The 23978-nt window shown below is 40.5% G+C and overlaps 1 protein-coding gene across 1 annotated transcript in view; it reads left to right on the top strand.

The window, feature by feature from the left end:
• The window catches only part of C2H10orf67 (chromosome 2 C10orf67 homolog), a 91325-nt gene that overhangs the window by 55494 nt on the left and 11853 nt on the right, over positions 1–23978 (top strand). Inside the window, exons 9-16 of the mRNA XM_021155844.1 lie at positions 3628–3699; positions 4578–4826; positions 17897–17959; positions 18283–18362; positions 18437–18502; positions 21020–21107; positions 23131–23211; positions 23295–23343. Of these exons, the coding sequence (XP_021011503.1) occupies positions 3628–3699; positions 4578–4826; positions 17897–17959; positions 18283–18362; positions 18437–18502; positions 21020–21107; positions 23131–23211; positions 23295–23343 (748 nt within the window). The remainder of the gene's footprint in view (positions 1–3627; positions 3700–4577; positions 4827–17896; positions 17960–18282; positions 18363–18436; positions 18503–21019; positions 21108–23130; positions 23212–23294; positions 23344–23978) is intronic.

Below are 23978 nucleotides of genomic sequence, written 5' to 3'. Positions count from 1 at the left end.
ATCAGTGGAAAGAGAGGCCCATTGGTCTTGCAAACTTTATATGTCTTAGTACAGGCGAATGCCAGGGCCAAGAAGTGGGAGTGGGGGGTAGGGGAGTGGGGATGGAGGGTATGGGAGACTTTTGGGGTAGCATTGGAAATGTAAATGAGGAAAATACCTAATTAAAATTTTAAAAAAGGAAAACAAATAAAAGAAAATAGTCAAAAGACATAAACAGATGTTCCCCTGAAAAAATATAAAAAGATGCCCAATCACATTAACCAGGAGGAAGGAGTATACTAAAGCCACAAATTTCTTTGTTTTAAAAGAAAGGAAAATAGCAATATCTATAGATGAGTTAGCAAGAAGAATCCCTAACATAAGGGAAAGTTTGGTAAACATACCATACCATCCAGCAATCAAACATCATGAATTTTTCCATAGAGAAAATGAACACTTACATCCATGCACAAAAACATTGATCCATCTATACTTCAACAGCTGAGTGACTGTACTATGCAATTTCTATAACCATATAGTTCAATTTCACGATAAACAAACATAAACTTGTGACATAGGCAACAACTTGGAATAAGCTCAAAAGAACCCTGTGAGATGGAAAGGCTAGGCCACCAGGAGAATACACATATCATTTGCACTATTCCATTTTTTTAAAATAACATTTTGAAAAGATATAATTTAGAAATTGTGTGCAAACCGCAATAGTCCTTGCCAGGGTTAGGGCTGAGAGAAAAAGGGTAGCTTAGTGTGACTATAAAAAGGTAACTCAAGGTCATTGTGGTCATGGAATTCTTTTGTCCTGTGACTGTAGTGGAAAATTTGAAAACCTATGGGTGGAATAAAATTTCATAGAACTAACTGCACATCACACAAACAGACACACACACACACACACACACACACTGAATAAGGTCTGGGGGTTGTGGGTCACTTGACTAGTGTGGATTCATGCCTGGGAGATAATTAGGAAACATGGTGTGAGAAGCAGGAGTCCCTAGCATTTGGCCTTGCCCAGTTTGACAGTCAGACAAGACACAATGATGCCTATCTCTACTGTGTTCATTGTAGTGACCATTTTGGAGTTTTGGTTTCTTTGAACAAACACAGAAATGTTATAAGAAGAATGTTTTTGTTTTTATCCCAGGTGTGGGATGTGGGGCTGCTTCAGATTGTTCACCACAGCTGACTATGATTTGCCTCAGGTTCTAACAGGGGCTGCTTTTGCCAACTGCAGATAGTTTTTGTGGTTGTGTGACATTTGGAATTCTGGGGTCTTTTCAGAAGGTATATAACTGCTAGGGCCCTGATATAAGGGTTGTTGATTGTTTGCTGTTGGTCACAGTTCAGTAAGTAGTCATGCACAAAGAAGAAAGAAAAAGAAACTAGACATCCCAATGGGGAAACCAAACTTGTCCCAAGAAACTTGCAATGCCCCAATCAGCAGGAAGTAGTCTAACAATAATGTCACCCCCTCTGTTCCCAATCCTTTCTCCCCCTATCTAGTGTTGGAAGGGTAGAAAAGGCGGAGGAGGGTGGAAGAGAGAAGAACCCACAAAATAGTCAAAGTCCACTTAGAGTTTACTTCAAATTTCTGGTAGAGAAATTATACTATCTATACTTTGCAAGGTGTTTCCTTTGGGGAAATTGGGTAAACATCAGAAGATCTCCAATTTATTACAGATGCATATGGCTCTCCAATTATTTCAAAATAATGGTCCACTTTAATGCACTGAGTTGACTATTGGTGAGGAAATGCTGCCAAACCAGACAAAATTTGGTAGTTCTTAACAAAACCCACAAACTGTTTCCCAAGTAGTAACCTTTCTAACATATTTCTAGATATTTTCTACCCAGCTGTACTTTTTCTGTTCATTAAAAAAGATTTATTTTTAATTTTTAATTATTTGTAGGGAGTGGGGTGCACATAAGTACAAGTACCCAAGGAGGGCAGAGGAGGGCATTGAAATTTGCTGGAGCTGCAGTTACAGGCAGTTGTGAGCCACCAATGTGGGTACCAGGAACCAAAAATGTACTTTATGACTAAACTTTGTAAAGCCTGGTTTGTGGATTTCTATTCTGTTTGGGCATATTTAAAAGCTTTTACATACAGGGAGATAGTTCTTATGTTTTCTAAACTCTGATGGTTTTAGCTTTTGTTGAATATTATTAGCATTAAATATCTTGTATATTCTGTGAGATAGGTGTAAATTTCATGTTTTTTCCAAGTAGTTATCCATTTATTACAGTACCATTTGTAGAAAAAATCCTTCTACTTCATCTGTCAATATGATGTTCAAAAGCAACGATGCCTCATTCCTAGGAGTATGGAAGAATAGATCGTTAATTCATCAATTCATGTTGTCTATGTTTCCTTATGGCAAGCATTTGTCAAATTTAGGACCTTCTTTTATTACTAGTTTCTTGAGAACTGTTTTCTTTATATGAATGGCTGTCGAGTTTTTTTTTCTTTTTTTTTTAAGTTTTAATATTTTTATTACATATTTTCCTCAATTACATTTCCAATGCTATCCCAAAAGTCCCCCATAGCGCCCCCCACTTCCCTACCCACCCATTCCCATTCTTTTGGCCCTGGCATTCCCCTATATTGGGGCATATAAAGTTTGCAAGTCCAATGGGCCTCTCTTTCCAGTGATGGCCGACTAGGCCATCTTTCGATACATATGCAGCTAGAGACAAGAGAGAGCTCCGGGGTTCTGGTTAGTACATCATGTTGTTCCAACAATAGGGTTGCAGATCCCTTTAGCTCCTTGGGTACTTTCTCTAGCTTCTCCATGAGTTTTTTTTTCAAATGCACTCAACTATGAAGAGTAGCAGGGAGAGGCAGTTGGGTATTTGAATGCTAAGGAACTTTTAAATTATTGTGAAAACTCGATTGAATTTGACAATGGTCATATCGAATATTATGGAGAAAAAATGTTAAATTATTGTAATAGAGTTTAACTATAATACTAGGTTTTACTTCAAACCCACTGATACTACTTAATATAGGCCCTCCTGGACATCAGTAACTGTCCTCTCAGATAGCAAGGTGTTATTAGACACGTTTCTATTCAGTTCTGATCAATGCTTCAGACACTTATGAGATGAATGACTACATGTATTTCCCAGCACCTTTTAACTTTGAATAAGTTTAGCGATGATTATAATCATTGGCATAACTTATAACTTTATATTAAACAAGTCTATTATTGAAGCAAGCATTAATAAAATATAATATTTTGCTAGAATTATTTTTATGACTGGAAATCAGTATTAACGTGTAAAGCAAAATTTCATTCTTTATATTGTTGAGAATTGGCTATTAAATTGTATTTCTTAAATTTATAATGAGGATTATAAGAATATAATAATATATCAAAATATACTTAAAAAGCAAACATCACATGTATCTATATAATATATTATGTGAAAGGGATAAATAGATACTAACAACTGAAATAATCACACTTGCATTTCTGTTCACTTATGTTAAGGAACTTTATTCTGGGTACAAGTTTGTTTTCTAGTTATATTTATCATATGATATATTTCAGATGTTTTGTAACAATTTCTTCTTTTTAATCTTTGCAAATGATAAATGACAATATGGCTCTTGATTTTTTACAGATCAACAGACAGAAAGAAGACATTGAAGTTAAAAGAAAGTTTGCCAGTATAAGCAGCCATTATGGAGGCAAGGTTGTATGGAGTCTATCTATCTATCTATCTATCTATCTATCTATCTATCTATCTATCTATCTATCTATCTATCATCCATCTCTCATCTGTCATCTATCTATCTATCTATCTATCTATCTATCTATCTATCTATCTATCTATCTCTGTTGCTATTGTTATCTCTCTGGGTTCAAGAACATGCCATTGCTTTCTCATATATGAGTTTAAATAAAAGTGCTTGATATCAAGAGTAGGTAATGCTCTTGCAGAAGAGCCTTGTTCCTAGCACATAACCACCTCAAACCCCAGCTCCAAAGGATCCAATATCTTCTTCTGAGCTCTGAGGGCACCAGCATCCATGCCTACACACACACACACACACACACACACACACACACACACACGCACGCACGCACAAAGAAAACAAGATGCTTGAAAGTGAAACAAGATTGGTAGGTGGGAGATAGAAGGTGAGGGAAACAGGGAGGGAGGAAAGAAATAAACAGTATAACCCCCAAGCCATGTTTTCAGACAGGCTCCTGTAAACCCTAGGCTCCAAGTTCCTGCCTCACACTTTCCCCTTTCTGCTTCCCCCTCCTTCCCACCTTTATACAAACCTCAGACTGTCACCTCCCCGGCTTTACAAAGACTGTCCCAACAGCTGCTGCCAAGGAATGTATCTGTTTCAATGTACTTTCCTAGAACAGTGGAATAGAGGGACACCCAGTTCCAGTTACCACTCAACGCAGGCACAGGAGGGCTGTGCAACTAGTAACAAAGGCAGATTAGCATCCAGTGAGAGTGAAACTGCCCATTCTGGGATTCCTGCTTAGGGAAGGACAGGTAAGGGATGGAACGCTAAGGTAAAATGAGAATAACTGTTGGCTCTTTTGGGGCAGAGAGGAACATTTGGCAAAGGAAGAGAAGCTTCTATCTATACAACACATCAAACCAGAGAGGGGGTACATTTTCTGCGGCCTCCTGCAGCGTCCCTCAGTGTATCTCCAAAGATGAAAAGGAAGTTGTCCTCGAAGAAATATGTTAATACTGCAATTGTTCCTGAAGCTACAGTCACTGAGACAACAGTCACTGTTCCTGCCACTGCTGAAATTTTCACACAGCTCCTTGCAAAGCCTTCAGAGAAGCATGTAAGAACCATGCACAACATCACTGTCTACTGCACTTCAAGTACTTCATGTGTACAGGGTTGTTGTCTTGTCAGCATTTTTCAGGCCCCATGTCTCCCACTTTCTAGCCCATTGTCAAACACACCCAACACTCACTTAAGAGTGCATGCTCTGGAAACTGACCAGGGTATCTTGGTAAGTCCCTCGCTTTCACAAAATGATACTGTTACCCACAGTAAACTGCATTGTATAGGTTAGTTCATAAGACTTTGTAAATCTCTGTTGGATTAGTAAAATCTGAGACCTACATTCTTAAGTGCTTACTAGGGCGAATTGCAATAACCCCTTGCTGATGTCTCGCTGAAGGAAATGAAAGAAGCTGGTACTTTTGTTTCCACAAGGGTTCACACTTCTCAGCTAGATTAAACAACACTATTGGGAACAGACATGCATAAGTTATAAGCTGTTGCTCTCCTTAACCATGTTAAGAAACAGTTCTCTGAAGTTCTGCTGCTTGGTGGCTTGTGAGAGTTAGGACGGCACCATCCCCATGGGCTTAGGTTGTAAACTGCATGCAAAGGAGAAAGCTAGCTAAGTACAAGTATTACTGTCCCTCTGTTTCCTGGTTGTGCATAGAGTATGACTAGATGATACAACTTCTTTCTGCTTTGACTTCGCCATGATGGGTAGTACCCTGGAACTAAGAGTCAAAATAAATCCTTTCTCCCCTAAGTTTCTTTTGTAAGGGTATTTAACAAGAGCAACAAGTAGCAAAGGTATAGCTTATTACTCAGCACTGTATTCCCCAAGACTACTCTTTCAAATGACCCTGGGGAGGACTTTCTTTGTCCTTAGCTGTGGGGATAATGATAGATCTTGGTGCATATAGTTTGTGGGCACCATAAATTGTTTAACTAAACAAGATTTTAGATCCAACTGGTAACTCACTGGGCCAATGTATACTAGGCCTTTAGATCTTCTGTGTCCCTGAGTCATGTTCTGCAAGGTTCCATGTTCTTCTTCCTATAGGTAGCAGAATCTGCCTAACTATAGGACATGGAAAGACAGAGCAGAATTATACAGTTGTGTGCATTTTGCTACACAAAGGGGACAGGAGAGAGGGGGAGAGGGGAAGGGAGAGGGGGAGGGAGGGGGGAGGTAGGGAGAGGTAGGGACTGCTTGTGGACGTTGTACATCGTGGTGCGCACTAGGCTCCGCACCACGATGTACAACGTCCACAAGCAGTGGGAAAAGGGAGGGGTAGGAGGAGGAGGAGGAGGAGGAGGAGGAGGAGGAGGAGGAGGAGGAGGAGGAGGAGAGAGATCCAGAATTTATCAGGGAAAGTCTGTCCACCTGGAAGGAAGAATCAAGAAGTGAGAGAAGTCATTCCCAGCTGGTGTGGTAAAGGCAGGAGGCAGAGTCAGGAGGCAGGGGTGGAGAGAGGGGCAGAGAGAGAGAGGCAGAGAGAGAGAGAGGCAGAGAGAGGGGGGGGCAGAGAGAGAGAGAGAGAGAGAGAGAGAGGCAGAGGCAGGCAGATTACTATGAGGCAAAGGCCAGCCTGGGCTACAATAGTGAGCCTGGGGACAGCAAGGACTACACTGCAAGCCCTGTCTCAAAAACAAAAGAAAACCAAGATACAAAAATAGGGAGGGAAAGAAGGAAGGAAGGAAGGAAGGAAGGAAGGAAGGAAGGAAGGAAGGAAGGAAAAGTGTTTCTACTGGAAAGCAGAGTCACGTGGAACACTGTGTAAGCCTCTGAGGAAGAGGCTTTGCCATGACTGACCAGTGACTCAGTTCTAGAAGTGACTGTTTTATAATCCTGATATTGAGAAATGCTTTCTTTTATGTTCTCACCAAACAAAAACTGATCAAGGGGATGGGAAGATCGCTCAGTGGCTCCAAGGGCAGTACAAGCTGGACAAAACATGAGGATCTGAGCTGGAGTCCCCACCACTCATGTAGAATGCCAAGTATGGCTGCTCATGCCTTGCCTCTCACCATTCCCAGGTGAGACTGGCCAGCCAGCCAGCCTAGCCAAAGAAGTGTCTGGCTCAGCAAGAGATCCTGTTTCAAGAGAATGGGGCACAGTAGAATAAGACACATGAGGCCCTCCTCTGGCAGGCCTCATATCTGTCTGTCTGTCTGTCTGCCTTCCTGCCTGCCTGTCTCTCTCACCCCCTCCCCTCCCCTCCCCTCCCTCCTGCCTCCTTTCTGTCTCTGTCTGTCTCTCTGTCTATCTCTCTGTCTCTGTCTCTCTCTCTCTCACACACACACACATACCACATCACAGACAAAAATCAAAACACTGGTGTGAATGTTCAGAACAACCTGCAAAAGGAACAGGGAGACCAATCAGCCACCCTGGGTGAGCATAGCAGAGGATTAAGAGCTCCTTGCCCAAGACCCATAGTTGTACCACCTAGCTTTTCCAAAACAAAAGGATTATTATAAATGTCTAGAAATGTAGCTCAGTGGTAGTGTAGTCACCCATCATGTCTGGCTCCATAGGTTGGTTTTATTTTCAACACTCACAAAAGACAAGTTTTTCACCGTGAAGGCTGACATCATAGACACAGATTTTTAAGAGTACAGATCTAAGAGACATTGCTCTATTTGACAGTGAAGAAAGGCGGTGTTAGGGTTTGGAGGGTAGCTCAGAATCCCATTATGCCTCCCTGTCTGTTTCTGGTGAAGTTTTTACCTGGCAAGGAGAGATGAGCTTGTGGTCTTACAAGGTCACTGACTTGTAACACTCACTTTGTGAGTGTTCATTCCTGAAAAGTAGGTTTGAAAACCATCTTTAAATGGATTCCGGAATGCTTTTCACAGAATAAACTTGAGCACTTTGTTACTTTATTTATGGGTGTGTCCAGGCCTTAGCTGAATTCATGGTGCCCTAGTTTAAGCCTTAGGCTTAGTGAGCTGGTGCTGGGTACCTTGTTCTAGGTGAATGTTCCAGTGGCCAATGCAGTGGGTACCTGTCAAGGATGTCTGCGGTTAAGATGCTAGATGCTGACTGTAGAGGACAGAAGAGAAGCATCAACAGCCAGGCAGAGCAGCTGAGCTCCCAGCTGAGGTCCCAGCTGCAAGGGGAAGATGCAGGAGCAGCCCTCCCTGTCACCTTCATGACCCCAAGGCTGGAACTGAATCTTAGAAATCTGGGTCAGAAGCTCCTGAGCCCTCAATATAGATACAAGCTGAGCTGAGCTTTCAACATCAAGAGAGACACAGACCCCCCCCCCCACAACACACATACTCACTGCTGTCTTCCACTGAAAAGACACAAAAAGAGAAAGAAAAGCTGACGTAGGGTCTCCAAGAAGCATAATTTCAGCCAGCCTTTCTCCTAGTATTATACCCTCTTTGAATCAGAATGATCTAGAGGTTTCCAGAGCTTCAGAGAACATTCTATCAGTTGGTTACTCTCTTTAGCAGTAAGTACTAACTGGACAAGAGGAGGGCTCCAGGACCTAAGCTGGTCCTTACATCTTAACTGATTCAATTTTAAATGTATTTCCCGGTCCACAATTGTTGCTGTCACCTATGTTAGTAGTTCTAGTCCCAAAGCCATCTTCCGTTTTCATATTAGCTTTGTCAGTGCCACACAGCTTAGGACCACTTTTAAATGTTTAACTCAGGGGGTCTCTAGACCTCTTGAAATGACCTCTAAAAGACTTTATAATACCCACTACAGGCAAATGACCACGTGGAAAGCTCACTGCAGGAACTTTTACATCAGCCATTTCACTTCCTAATTAATCATACTTATTTTTGAAATCTGTGTCATTTGGTGGGAACAGAGCACATGCTGCCTTGGGGGAGACAAACAGTGATAAAGGCAGTGTTTAGCCAGTCTGAAAAACACGGCACACACATTGCCTTCAGATTTCAGCTCATAAACAGTTTCACAACATGCGATTCATATTTGTACAGGATAATTATGTAAAGTTTATTTTTTGATAGCTGCAAAACAGTTCAAATACTCAGGTTTCATGTATCAAGGTTAAATAGGATTTTTGGCATTCCCTCCCCCTCAGGCAACCCCAAGTAATTAGTTAATTAAGGTCACACCCAGTAAATACTTCTCTGGAGGACTTTGAGAGCCTCCTTTGGGGTAGCCTTGTCTACGATGACAAGCCATATGGCATGTGTTTAGGTCTGCACAGGGCCCGTCTTGTGGGAAATAGGACAAAGGGTGAGGTCCATCTTGTTCCCATTCTCACAATGCAAAGCAATTCATGTAGGCCAAAAAGCAAAGGAACAAACACTGTTTAATACTTAACACTTAATAATGACTAGTAAAATATTTTTGTAATAGTTTACAGTTATGACTATAATTCTGCAAGCTAGTAATTTTTAAATGATTATATGATACTAAATTATTATCACCACCATTCAACCCTTTTGTTTGGCTAAATGACACATAAGCTTGAAAATAAATTGTACAAGGGAAAAAAAGCAATGAACCTGTTATTGTTTCAGTATTTCATTAGTTTCCCCTGGTAACTGAGCCACATAGAGAAGTTCCTGTGTGTGACATGTGTGGTCTTTGGAGGCTGTCAAAGGTATTTATTGTATTTAGATGATTATGTTGATGCAAAAGAATTCCACTTATACTGGTTTTATTATGGCATGAACTTGTGCATACATGTGCTGTGTGTGTGTGTGTGTGTGTGTGTGTGTGTGTGTATGCTACATACCCCAGGCCAACTAGCTTGTGAGCTTCCAGGAGATTCTCTTGTCTTAATCTCCTCTTGTTTTTGCAGCAAGTGCTGAGGTCCCAGGTGTGTGCCTCCATATCTGGTTCTGGGTATTGAACTCGGGCTGTCAGGCTGGGCCAGGAGACACTTTTACCCAGTGAGTCATCTTCCTGGCCTTAAAGTTGCATCTTCATTTCTGTGAGATTAATCACTTTCCCCTGTGGAAACAAGTACAGATCAATCACACACTACAACACTTGCCTTGCTTTAAAATCAAATGCCCCTACAAGAACTGTGTCTTTAGTTTCTGCTCCCAGAGACCCAACCTAAGAATCCTATATAAACTTAAACTGAGTTTAGAAAGCTGACACTCTGTTACACTGGAGACAAACAGGAGATCTGTGAGTTTGAAGTCAGCCTGGGCCACATAGTGAGTCTGTCTCATAAACTAATTAACCAGTTAATTAATTAAATAAAACTCTACCTAAAGGTAGTTTTTATCTTCCATAGAATCTTATGTTGGGTAGTTTGATGGCAAATCACACACATACTTTCATTAGAACTAAAAATTGTTAGAGAAGTTAGCATTTAATATTTCCTGAGCAAATGAAAAGTCACATGAAGGCCTTTATGCTGTTTAATAGCATTTACATTTACTTATCTGTGAGAGTTCGTTCTTTCCTTCTACCCTGTGGGTCCTAAGGACTCACGTTGCAGGGACACTCAGTGCCAAGTGCTCACACCTGCCGAACCATCGTTCCTGCCCGGACATTATATCTTTATCTCACTTGTTTTGTTGAGGAGAAAAAAAAATGTAAAACTTTGTTACACAGCATGTTAGTTTAATTATGCTGAAAACTGGAGATTTGCCATTTTGCCAAAGGTGGGAAATATATAAATTGAGCGATTTCCTTACCCTCCCCAAAGTACTCTTGGCCAGCCATGGTGGCAGGTGCTAGGTCCTAACCACATGTGAAATGTCACCCTTAGTGTCTTGGTTCTACATAGGAGATATTTCACCCTCACTCTGTAGGAAGGGCTTTGTTTAGTTTGCCTGGGCTTCAGCCCCGCCCCAGTTTTCTCACCAATGACCTGACACCAGAGCCTCTGTAGAGATCCCAAGCACTGGCAGCACTGGCACAGGTCTTTCCCACACCACTGCTCATCCACACTGCCACTGTTGCTGGGCCTAAGGCTGTTGCTTGGCATTGCCTACTGTCCCAGAGAGGCGTCAGGATCCACACTTGAAAGGACCACGCCAGGGGTGGCCACTGCATGTGGGCTGTATTGGCTCCCTGCTTGGATCTACTAGCTCCACCAACCTGTCCTTTCTTCAGCTGTGACCTCTTTCACCCAAGAGCTCCAGACCTCAACTTCTTCCTTAAAATCCAAGAATTGGTCTAGAGAGTTAAGAGACATCATTATTTTTTCTCTTTGGAAATTTAAGCTTTGCTCCATTTCATATGCCTTTGGCTTTCTCCTTAATGTAATGTGTTCATTCATTAGTGAATCTGAGCTTATCAGGCAGACAAATGCACACTCTAATCCCAGCACTTTAGGAGGGGCTGAGGCAAGAGGATCACAAGCTTTGAGGCCAGCGTATACTTAACGATAAGATAGATAATCTCTAAACAAAACTTTTTTTAAAGAAGCAAGGAAGGATAAGTTATGAAAGGAACATTGTTTATTCCATAATTGTTATATTTTACTTCCAACTTTCATTGCCAAACAACTTCAGTGGCCAGTGATAGCCCACTAATGCTAGGTGTCTTAGTCAGGGTTTCTATTCCTGCACAAACATCATGACCAAGAAGCAAGTTGGGGAGTGAAGGGTTTATTCAGCTTACACTTCCATACTGCTGTTCATCACCAAGGAAGTCAGAACTGGAACTCAAGCAGGTCAGGAAGCAGGAGCTGATGCAGAGGCCATGGAGGGATGTTCTTTACTGGCTTGCTTCCCCTGGCTTGCTCAGCCTGCTCTCTTATACAACCAAGACCAGTCCAAGTCCAAGTCCAGGAATGGCTCCACCCACAAGGGGCCCTTCCCCCTTGATCACTAATTGAGAAAATGCCCCACAGCTGGATCTCATGGAGGCACTTCCCAAACTGAAGCTCCTTTCTCTGTGATAACTCCAGCCTGTGTCAAGTTGACACATAAAACCAGCCAGTACACTAGGCAAATCCAAAGTCCTTATTAGCTCTGTCTGTGCAGCTGGAATGGGTACCAGAGGCTGGTTTGCTGTTGTGGAGGCTAGAAATTCTCCCACTTCCGTCCCCTGAGTGTGTTTCACTATGCTTAGCAAAAAAAGGAGAATGTTATTCTATCTTTTAATAAATCTTTTTAAAATGAGGGCTAGAGAGATAATTTAGGAGTTAAAAGTGCTTGCTGTTCCTGCAGAGGACTCAAGGTAAGTTACTAGAAACTACATCAGCTGGATCAACTCCTAGAGAACCTACATATACACACAGACACTCACACACACACACAGAGAGAGAGAGAGAGAGAGAGAGAGAGAGAGAGAGAGAGAGAGGGGGGAGAGAGAGAGAGATGGGGAATGTAAAATAAGGATTTAAAAAAAATTTTTACCAGTGCTTGCAGACACCTCTGTACTAATCTCATGTAGGAATCATTTGTCCATGTATATGTACATATCTTTCCAGTCATTGGATGAATTGGAGCCATACATGTTTAGATATGTATGTGTATACATATATGTGTATGTAGCCATATATATTATGCCACGGCTGTTCATTTGCAGTTTCCCATCTAAGGCCCAATTCTTGGCAATCTTAACATGATAGACCACAAAAGATAAAAAAGAAAAAAAAGGTGTTTCCATTTCCTTTTTTAACATTTATTTTCATGTGTCTGGGGAGTGCATGTGTGACCATCAGAGGACAACCCAGAGGAGTCCATTCTCTCCTTGTGCCCTGTGGGTTCTGGGGACCAATCCCAGACTGTGAACTTTGCTGGAAAGCACCCTTAAGTGCTGAGCACCTCTCTGGCCCTTATATTTTAATAACTTTTTTCCTACAAAATTTTATGTAACTGGTCTTAGTCATATTTCCATTTGAAGCCAAAATTTCCATCATCTTTTGAGCTTTTATTTCCTTGTATAGATCTAAGTTTCTCTCCATGATCATATTCTCTCTTTTAGTCTGATGATGATGAATTCTCAGCTTATGTTCCTATAAAAAGATATCTCCATTTTGCCTTCTTTTCTGAATCTGGAAGGCCAGGTTGACAGGCTTTTTTCTTTTTCTAATGTCTAAAGATATGACCCCATTGTCTTCAACCTTCTGATAAGAAGCCTACTACTATAAATTTGGTTTTCTTTTTGTGTGTCCTCAAAGACTTTCCTGAAATGCAATGTAGTGAGCTTTGCTATAGCTATAGAATGCATAGATTTCCTTTATGTGCAATGTAATTCAGTGGTAGAACACTTGCCTAGCACTGCAAGGCCTCATGCCCAGCACCCCCAAGCCCCCCAAATTTCCTTTTTATATTTGCTTTTCAGCAGAGATGCTGTGCATTTGGGCATGTGTTGTCCAACCCTCAGGCCACCTCTTAATTTACATATATATATATATATACATATATATATATACATATATATATTCTTATACAATCTCCTAAATTTATTATTTGATATCTATTACTGATAAAGCCCGTCATTAACAAAACTTATACAGGGTGCACGCACGAGTCTCTCAGACCATCTGAACTGCTCTGAAACCCTTGTATGTTCTGCCCACGAATACTAAACTTTTCCATGTACCTCTAACTCTTCTTCCTTCGCCTTCCATGGATACCCCTGGTGTATTTGTGGTGTTCAAAGATAGCTGTTTGCTAGTAAGATAACAATTATGTTCATATAAAGGTCGATTGATCATTTCATAAGCATTTAGATAGAAAAAAATCATTTCTTCCTTAGTGTCTTAATTTCCTTTCCTGTCACCATGGTAAAATGCCCTGACAAAAGCAGTTTGGGGTGAGAAGGGTATATCCTGGCTCGAAGCTTCCTGACAGCACCTTGTAGCTGCGAGGGAGGAGCTCCTGACATCCATCCCTTGTAGGGATGAACATCAGGAGCTTGTGGCAGCCAGTGGATTGCCATGCACTGTCAGGAAGCAGAGAACAGCGAACACTCTTGCTTAGCTAGCCTCCTCTTTATGCAGTCTAACACCCAAAGGTAAGTCATGCTGGGACTCACTTATCTCTATTGACCTAACCAGGATGACCCTTCACAGACCTGCCCAGAGGCTGCCTCGTCCCTCACAAGCATGCGCAGAAGCTTGTTTTCTTACTAATTCTGTCTCATCAAGTTGATAATTGAAAGTAACCATCACACTGAGTTACAAGATGATTTTGACCATGATGCATTTAAGGAAAATGATGAGGGAGAAATCCCTTTCACTAAGCTCAGAAAGAGTATCCAAACCTTCACACCAACAGGAATTAAAGAAAAAGAAAACAGCTATATGTGGATATTACAAAGGCTGTAGTAAATTTTATGGCAGTTAATAAGCATGATGATGCTTCTTTGATTACAAACCTTGGCTATTGACTCCAAATTTAAGAAGTTGTTTCATATAAGTGTTAAGAAATTTTAAAAGCATGAGTTATATCTAATATAAGTAAAATTTATTTATGCCTGGTACCCACAAAGGTCAAAGAGAACACTGGCTTCCCTGGAACTAGGGTTACAGATGGCCGTGAGCCACTATGTAGATGCTGCACATGGAACCTGGGGTCACAGCGAGCACAGCCACTGCTTTTCACTGCTGAGCCATCTCGCCAGCCCCTGAAATGAGGATTTTCAGTTTTGAAATTTGAGTTATAAACTCAAAAAAGAAATATCCTTGTGGAAATGATTCATAATTACCCTTTGATAGTACAAATAGAGTCATGTATTTTATATTTTCCCTCTCAGAAAGGTAGACCATCCAGTTTCATTTCCATCATTGCTTGGCAGTCCAGTGTTTGCACCCGCCAATGCAATAACCACATAAAGACCAGCATGTGTATTCCAGAGAAAGAGGAATGTCAGCAGCTGGCAAAACAGAATGTGCTGTGGCAAGGTGGAAAATTTGACTTGGGACAAGGAACAAATATTCTAGTCAATATGAGTGCTTTGCTTTCTTTGTTTTGTTTTCAATGAAAAGAAATGGTGTCGCCATTGTCACGATTGCGCTATCTTTGGGGAAGACTGAATAATTATTTACATTTCAGAATATATGTTGTAACACAGACTTATATCTAGGTCCATAGTTGATCATCCTTTGGGAAAAATAGAGCCTGAAAAACTGCTACTGAATTTCACCATAAATCTTAAACACAGAATGTTAAAATAAATCTTTAATCCCTGACATGAACTTGGATACTGTAAAATAAGACATCAATGTGTTTTGATATGGCATTTTATTTTTTATTTTGCTTTCCTTAATTATCTGAAATGGACTTTTTAAAACTTGGTTTATATTTCTTTCGCATTGTGGTAAAAACATTGAGATGCTTGGAGCTTTTGTCCAGTGACCTTAAAGTTCTACAACTGAGTTCACCTTGTTACCACATGCTTTGCAGAGAGACCATTCCAGTGGACCGTCCCTGCTGGGGACAAGTGAGTGGAGTGGCCCTTAAATGTGTCTGTCTCCTGTCATTTGGAAGACCTTTTTTTTTTGTTTTGTTTTGTTTTCCATTTTCTTAATTCCTCCCCCCAGTGTTTCCAATAGTGACAAAAGATCTGCGTTAAAAGTCAGGGATAAAAGGATACCTTCAGGCATGGTGAACCTCTAATTTTGACTAATCATTATTTTTGTCTTTGTGAGACAGAGTCTCTCTCTCTCTCTCTCTCTCTCTCTCTATATATATATATATATATATATATATATATATTATATATATATATATATATATATAATATATATATATATAAAATCAGGCTGGCCTCAAACTCACTTCCAGGAACCTTGAACTTCTAACCCTTCTCCTCCATACCTGAGTGCTGGTATTGCTGCTTTGCTCATCAGGGTTTGGACCAGGTGTTTCTATGTTCTTGACTTCTTATTCAAAGAATTGAGATAAAAGCTTACATAGATCTTAACGTAACAAGGAAGCTTCATTCACGTCAAAGCAGGAGTAGAGACTAGAAAGGAATATACTAGACAGCAAGGCCACTCAAATGAAGGTTTCAACAGCCTCAAGCATTACTTGGGAATTCCTTCTATTGAGTTTAAAAGAAGTTTGCTTGTTAAAAAGTGCAATTCAGATGCTTCTCTGTTTTGACTGACAGATTAAGTTACAAAAATGTTTTCTCTGCCATGGGTGTCCCTTTCTAGAATGCATCTAATTGAATCATATGATGCTCAATCACGCATAGGTATAAGATGGTAGACAGTGGATCCTTCCTAAAAGGCCACTTTGATATTATAGTTTGCCCTATTAGGCACACATCCAAACACTAGCTTAAGACAGTGAGGCTTCCTACTCTGTAACCAGACACAAAGAAAGTGCCAGTGAATAGAATCTGTGTAAGTTTGATGCTTGTTAAGGAAAGGAGAAACTTATGGCATTGTTCAGTGGGGGTTGGTGTACACCTCTACACAGATTGGGGTCCTCAGTTAACAGGTGGCTAGATGCATGAGAATGAGCTGCACCCATAGCACTCAAAGATAAAAGTCTCAGAATGCCGAGTGCTTTGTTAGAAGAGGGTTATGCACATAGACCAAACTAAGTGGAGTCCCCAGTTAGTAAACTGCCCACTGTGCTTGCCTGCCTCTCCATCACACCAGGTTTATGCGTGCTGGGGATAGAACTCAGAGATGTATGCATACTGGATCTGCACTCTACCAACCAAGCTACATCCTCAGTCCTGAACTAGGTCTGCTGCTGAATCTCATCACACTCTACTTACTACATCAGTTTTCATTGTGTTAATCAACGTAGTTGTCATACTTTTCATAACTATCAATCAAGAAAACAACGTAAGAAAAGAAAAATGTGGTTTGCCCATGGCTTCAGATATTCTTGTCCATCATATCAGAGAGGGTAGAATGGGAGCAAAGCCACTCACATCATGGCTGACGAGATGCAGACTGAGAATTGCCTCCACTAGCTAGCTTCCCCATTTTCACCTTTTGTTCCATGGCTTCCCCCTGCACCCTGTCCATAGAATAGTGCCACATATGTGGAAGCTGAATCTTAGAGTTGAAAATTCTCTATCAGATATGCTTAGCACTGTACCTCACTAACCCCATATGCAGGGCTGGGGAGATTGTTCACTGTGTAGTATTTTGATGTGCACACAAAAGAACCTGAGTTTGGATTCTCGGCACCACTGGGCATAGCAGTGTGCACCTGTTTATTGCAGCACTGGGAGGTGGAGACAGAAGAATCCTTGGGGCTTGATGGCCAGCCAATCTGACCAGTCAGTGATTTGCAAGTTCAGTGAAAGACCTTTATAAGGTAGAAAGTGACAGGGCAAGAATCCCCTCTCTCTCCCTCCTAGCACCCACTCCCACCAAACAAATACAGTAATTATCTCATAAGCACTTCTAAATCTGGTCAAGATGAGAATTAAGATTAACCCATGACCTCGGTAAAGGGGCTTTCTGCCAAGCCTGATGAGTTTAGAACTCACATGGCAGGAGAGAACCAACCCCAAAATTGTTCTGTGATCAAAACTGTGTTCCATGTTACACACACACACACACACACACACACACACACACACAAATAGGCTAAATAAAATAATAAAAATAATTTTAAAACAGATTGACCATCAAAATCCAGAGCTAAATGTAATCTGATGCTGTGATTTCTCTGAACACTCCCCTTGTACCACCTACATACATTACACCTTTGTGCATGTAAGTTCGAGCAAACTGACACAGGTAAGTGACTGAGCTTGTGTCATCCAGACACATCACTTCTTGAAAAGTGTAAAGGCGCATGGGGACTCAGTGGTTAAGAGCACTCATTGCTCTTTCAGAGGACCTTGGTTCAATTCCCAGCATCTATATGGTGGCTATAGCAACCGTGCAAAGCTCCAGTTCCCAGAAATCTGATGCCTTCTGACTTCTGTGAGTCTCAGGCACACAGGTGGTGTACATACAAGCAAAATACTCATGCACATAGAGTAAGTCTTTTCAAAGGATTTAGATATATAATGGTAAAAGTTAACTCACTGCTGTAGCTGTCATCTCCAAATGTGTATGTGCACTATGCACACTGAATTTTAGGGATTCATTGAGACTGTGAGGACCTCTGGACTATAGATGGCAAATTTTGAGTCTCTATTTCCAAAAAAAAAAAAAAAGACAGAAAAACTATCTTGATGCATTAATCGTAAATATGACGTTTTGTCTCCACTGTGGTTCCTTCTCTCCACAGGTTACATTTCTACTACCTAATATGGTGCCTGAAGAATTATTTCTGAAATATCATGCGGTTAAGGTATGAAAATGACCTCTAAAAACTCGGTTATTAACCTCATGGTCCCTTATAGATTCCAGCCAGTCCTAAGAAGTAACAAAGCCTATCACTTTCAGGAAGTAGAAGTGTGGGGTTAGGAAGACTTCTGACTTTCACAGACTTTCAAGGGTCTCTCATTGTTCTCTCAAAAGAATCTCAACATTTTCTTTCACTGTTGGTGGTAATCAGGGTTTGTTTACTATTTAGCAGAAATAGCCTTTTCTCGTTGAGAAGGGAGGAGTGATGACATTTGTGTCCTTAACCTTGTGCTGTGTTTTTTTTTTTATCATTGTTATTATTAAAAGGAAGAAGAAAAAAAAGTTTTGGAGAATCAAATAGAGATTTTAAAAACTGCATTGGAGGATGAGGGAAAGAGACTGGAAAGGTACCAGGCTTAATGATTCAGGGCTATCCATTGGCAACAGAGGCACTTTTTAACCACCCGAAAATGTATTCCAGGTTTAAAAAAGATGCTGATCAGGCCAACAAAAACTGGGAGAAGAAATTTCTTATCCTCAAGAACAGGTACAGTGTGGGAATATATATAAACTGGACTTGTAGAAATCTAGCCACTCATCCTTTTAGACAATGAGGACTCCTCTGTCTCTCTTTATATATTAATAACTGCTAAAGGGCCTCATGTACTTTTAACATGAAACACAACATAATTGGTCTAGAATAGAGAAGTTTTCAGAGTCATATAAATGAAAAAATAATTCAAAACTTTCATTCTCTAGTTCTTTGTTTCTATCCTCAATGTAATCTGGCACATCCAGGCATCTTTCTCAGCAGCAGTTTGCACCTAATAATGAAAATTGGTCTGGATCATCTTCACAAGTGCTTAGTGTACTGGATCCTTTACCGACAAGTCCTGTCCCTCGCTCACCTTTACTCACACATCACTTAATTTCTTCCCCCTGAATTGTTTACCTTTCTTTTTTCTTCTTCCTCCTCCTCCCCCTCCTCCCCCTCCTTCTCTCTTTCTTCTTTTGATGGTGAGAGCAGAAATTCTGATCCAGACACTGTAGCACACACTTGTAATCTCAGCACTTAGAGCGCTGGAGCAGGAGGATTGCTAGGCATATGAAGCTAACCTTGCCTACATAGTAAGTTCATAGACAACCTAGGAAAGGTAAATGGAACACTGTCTAAGAAACATGACAAGGATGGAAGGAAAAGACAGGAGGAAGGGAGGTAGAATCAAGTGAGGGGGAGTAGGAGAGGTAAGAAACTAAAATCCTGAATAGTTGTACTAATGTTTGTATTGAGTATAAATGCCATGGAGATTAAAGCTCCTTTCCCACCATATCCTACCATGTGAGCATTAAAAATGTATTTCCTGTTCACTTGTTCCCACTAAATTTCCCTCATGATTTCTTATTTATCACATATCGGAAGTTTCTTTGCAAGAGATATAATAACGAAGGTTAGCGATGAGCTGATGTAGGTCAGTGTAGCCAAGTTTGACTCCTGTATGACAACACACTGCATTCACTCTGTGGGGTGAAAACATACTATATTTGCCCTGCGTGTCATAAGCACATTCTACCCATATTTGTAAAAATCCTACACCAGATGCTGAGATCGTTAGGACTAGCAAGCAACTGAGATCTCGTGTGATACCCAAAGCAATACCAGATAGGGAGCTCAAATCCCCTCCTCAGGGGAAAATGTCTCCTCTGTGTCCCTGTTCTGCTTCACATGTCTGCTGGTGACTATTTTATGCTCAGTGAAATAGGTATTTTAGATTCTTTTCTGTATAATACAAGGTCTCACTCTATAGCCCAAGCAGGTCTTGAACTTAGGGCAGTTCGGGGAGAATCCAGGTGGTACAAGAAGAGAAATGATTCCCACAGGTGTCATCTGACCTCCACAAGTGCTCTGTAGCATATGTATATCTACACACACAAAGCACATGGAGAGGGAAAACCAAGAAATTATAGAGCAGTTGAAATAAATGGGAAAATGGAATGAGTGATCAGCAGCTATCAGGTGTGTGATGGGTAAGTATAACACACCTATACACACATGCATACTACACACATTACAAAGAGGGAATGGGGAAAGAGTAGGCATTTTAGTGGCAATTTCAGTCTACCATGGCCACTCTTTTGACCTCAAATATCTATGCCTCTAGTACATGTAAAATTCTATCCTAAGATACTTGAACTCTTTCTTCCTTTACCTTACCCATTACAGTGTCAGCTCAAGTATAAACCCCTTTTAAGACTCATGATCTCAAAGTCTCCATTCTCATGATCTAAATTCAGGATCAGTGAGGTTCTTTATGAGCTGTGGATGAGCCTGTTTGCTCCCACATGCAAAGTAGGGTGGGCATTGTATTAACATAGCTGTCAATCACGCTTATCAACACTCACATTCAAAGGGGGAGGGTATGGGAGGGGATTAAAGAGTCATTAGCTGATGTGTTGACTTTTGTTTTGATTTTTCTGTGATACTGGGGATGGGATCCAGAATCTTGCCCATGCTAGACAAATGGTCTACCACTGAGATACTTCCAGATTTTGCTGTGATATTCCTGTCCATTTACAATCACTAGAAAGAGCATGTCCAGCCACACTCTAGACCTTGTGTCTCTAACAATGAATCCCCTCATTTCAGCACTGTCAACAATGGAAATGAGCTAATTATTTCCTAAGTAACAAATTGCGGTTCTTACTATTTCAGATGCTTAAGTTCTCCAGTCTCAAGTCAGTGAGAGCCACCTGGAGATGAAGAATGTACTGTTTTGACCTAATCTTTGATGACCCCTTGATTTCTAGTAGAATAATATATCTCACATTCTCCCAGATCTAAAAACAGAGATTTCTCAAAAATACCCTCATGATTTCAATGAGAATCTATAGTCTGGACTTGGAGGGATAGTTAATAGTGTTATATTTCTATACCTTTCCAGAGCTAGGATATGTAGTTTTTTAATGAAGAAATAAGTTTAAATTATGTGGTTCCAACCAACACAGCATGTGTTGTTCTTATCCTATGATGGCAAAACACTTTATTATATCACTTCTTCTGTTATAGCTTTCATGTCCTAAAGAATGAGATGTTCACTAGACAAGCACTTTACCGGCAGTGTGCAATGACTGGTGACACCTCCTTCAATTATATTGTAAGTACACAGACTACTTAGATGGACTTTGAATATATGTGTTTATGTCTATGAAAGATATATATCCTTTACTGAACTGCTGTCACATCATAGGCTCTGGAACTAACACATAACAGTCACCCAACTAGCTACTGGGGGGGGGGGGTTGTTTGTAGAGCAAAGTGCAGGGCTCCAAAGAGCTCAGTTAGTATGAGCAGATGTGGAAATATGCTGTTATAATGGAGTATGGTGGATGAGCTATGATAGAAGCCAGTGCAAATCCCAGAGAATAGGCTACTTATTGTGGGTAGTGGTGTCTGCCCATTTGTTCATCTTTGACCACAGATATTATGTTGAGGAGTATCAAAGCTCATGCTTCAAGTCTCCAGTCACCTCCAAAAGGAAGAAGAGTGAGCACCAAGTCATTCATTTTGGATTAGAAACTGCACTTAGCAAATTTTCATCACTATGACAAAATAAAGGAATTCACTTAGCTCACAGAGCTTCAAAGTCCAAATAATGCTGTGTAAGCTGGCAGTAAGAGCTCCCCCTTGGCTGTGTCATTTCATGACAAACAACAATGGCAGGAGAGTCTATCAGAACAAGTGTTCACATCCTGAGCCAGGAAGCAGAGAGAACAAGAGAATCCAGGCTTGCTCCATGAAACCACCATCTAGTGAAACTAGATGAAGCTTCCAGCAGCTATTTGGGATTTGAAGTAACCTTGTGACTTCTGGCATGTTTCTGTTTGATGCCCTTCCATATCTTAAGGGCACTTGTTCCAGAACCACACAGGTACCAAGATCCTTGGATGCTTAAGACCTACACTTCATATATATATATATATATATATATATAGTGTTTGTATGAGATGTTTTACAATCCTCCCATAGACTTTAAGTCTCTCTCTAGATTACTTGAACTACCTAATGCAATATACTATTCATTGAATAATTTACATAGTTAATATTATATAGATGTTTGCCATATTGCATTGTTTAGGAAATAATAACAAGGAAAATATGTCTATATGTCTATGATCAGTTCAGAAATAATTTAAGAGGGTTTCTTATAGTGTTTCTCTCCACTATAAGCTATAAGCACAAAACTATGCCCATGGACCAACTTGTAGAAAATCCCAAGTTGAAGGTATAATCAAAAGAGAGTCAGAAAAGACATAAAGGAGACTAGTTTTCTTGAATTGTCTTTACAAAAGCCTCAATAGTGAACCTTTGCTTCTTGTTCTTGTTTGTGATAATACTGATGTTGTTGATTTGAGTTGGGGCATCTCTATATTGTCCAGGCTAGTCTCAAATGTCTGAGTTTAAACAATTCTCCTGCCTTAGCCACTTGAGTAGCTGGGATTCTAGGTGTATACCACCATTGGTTTAAAAGAAAGTATCTCTCCATCCATATTTGAATACATAAGTTAGCAGCAGGGTTATCATGTTCTACTTGAGGAGTTAGAGGTGATGGCTACATGAATGTGTTGTCAACTTGATTACATCTGGACTAAACTGAAACCCAGCCTGGGTTCCTCTGTGAGATAATCATGATTGAATCACCAGAGTGAGGAGACACACCCTAAATCTGAACCTTTTGAGGTGGGAAGAGTCACCTTAAATCTGGGCTACATCTTCTGTTGGCAGCCTGCATAAAGGACATGGGAGAAAGAAGCCCTTGCTCTTTGCCTGATTGTCCTCGATCTCACTGGACAGTTCATGCCTTTGCTAGCATTAGAACTGACTTCTTCAGGATCCCAGCATATAAAAAAAAAATCAACAACAACAACAACAAATTGCTAATACAGCCATCCTCATGGACTGAATAGCTACTAGATTCTTGAACTTTCCATAGGGAGAAAGCCATTTCAGCATAGTCAGACTATAATCTGTAAACCTCTCTAATAAATCCCGTTTTTATATACATAGGCTCACTGTATCAGTCTGCTTCTCTAGAGGAGCCTGACTAACAGTGTCCACATCACTTTGCTTTGACTGTGATTTTCCCTTGAACCACAGTATCTGATGCTTGTGTCTTCCAGAAAGTTAAGCCCTTGTATGTGCACTCCACTGTGAACATGGCAGAGCCATCCTCTCCTCCAAATGTCCCTCATCCACCAATGGTATGTAATTGTTTTTCCCTATTAAATATTAATCCATTGATATTATCACAGCTCAGTAATGAAACATTTTGTTTAACGTACAGGTGGACCCCAGCAATGAGAACACACGCAGTGATCAGGTGTTTCCAGGAGGTAAGATTCTGGGGAGTAGGAGTAGAGGTGTTTCCCATAGTCCATGCATATCTGAGGCCCTGGCATCCCTCACAGCGCCAAAGGAAAGCAAGGCAAGAAGACCCTGTCTTGTTAGAAAAAGGTTTGCGCATAGCCTGAGTGTACAAGAGAGATCAACCTTCATTTCTCCTCCTCTTCGTTCTCTTCTGAGCCTCAGTGTGCAGTCCAGGCTAGCCTCAACCCTCACAAAAAAATCCTCCCTCCATTTTGTTTTTCTTGTTTAGCTGGAGGTTTTTGGATCATGATGAAATGGCGATTTTTCAGTAAATTTATACATTTTGTGCCTTTCTGTGTTCTGACTGCTGCTAATTGAAAGCATACTTTGCCATGTTTCAAACTCAGAAGCTATCTCAGTTAAAATGTCATTTCTTTTTTACTAGACTGCAAGAAAAATGAAAAAAAAATTCTGAAGTACTAGCTAACTGTCTGTTTATCCAATTTATCCAATTTAATAATTGTCAGAAAGAGAAAACTGTTTCTTGCACATTTCTCTTTGATCAGTCCTTAAAGAGCTTCAAATTGGATATACTTTTACACTACGATTTATTTTGTCTATACGCATCTGTAAAACTTTCCTCTGAACTTGGAAGCCAAAA

This window comes from Mus caroli, chromosome 2, assembly GCF_900094665.2.
Source record: "Mus caroli chromosome 2, CAROLI_EIJ_v1.1, whole genome shotgun sequence".
NCBI classification, from domain to species: domain Eukaryota; kingdom Metazoa; phylum Chordata; class Mammalia; order Rodentia; family Muridae; genus Mus; species Mus caroli.
This window is presented reverse-complemented; position numbering and strand designations above follow the sequence as displayed.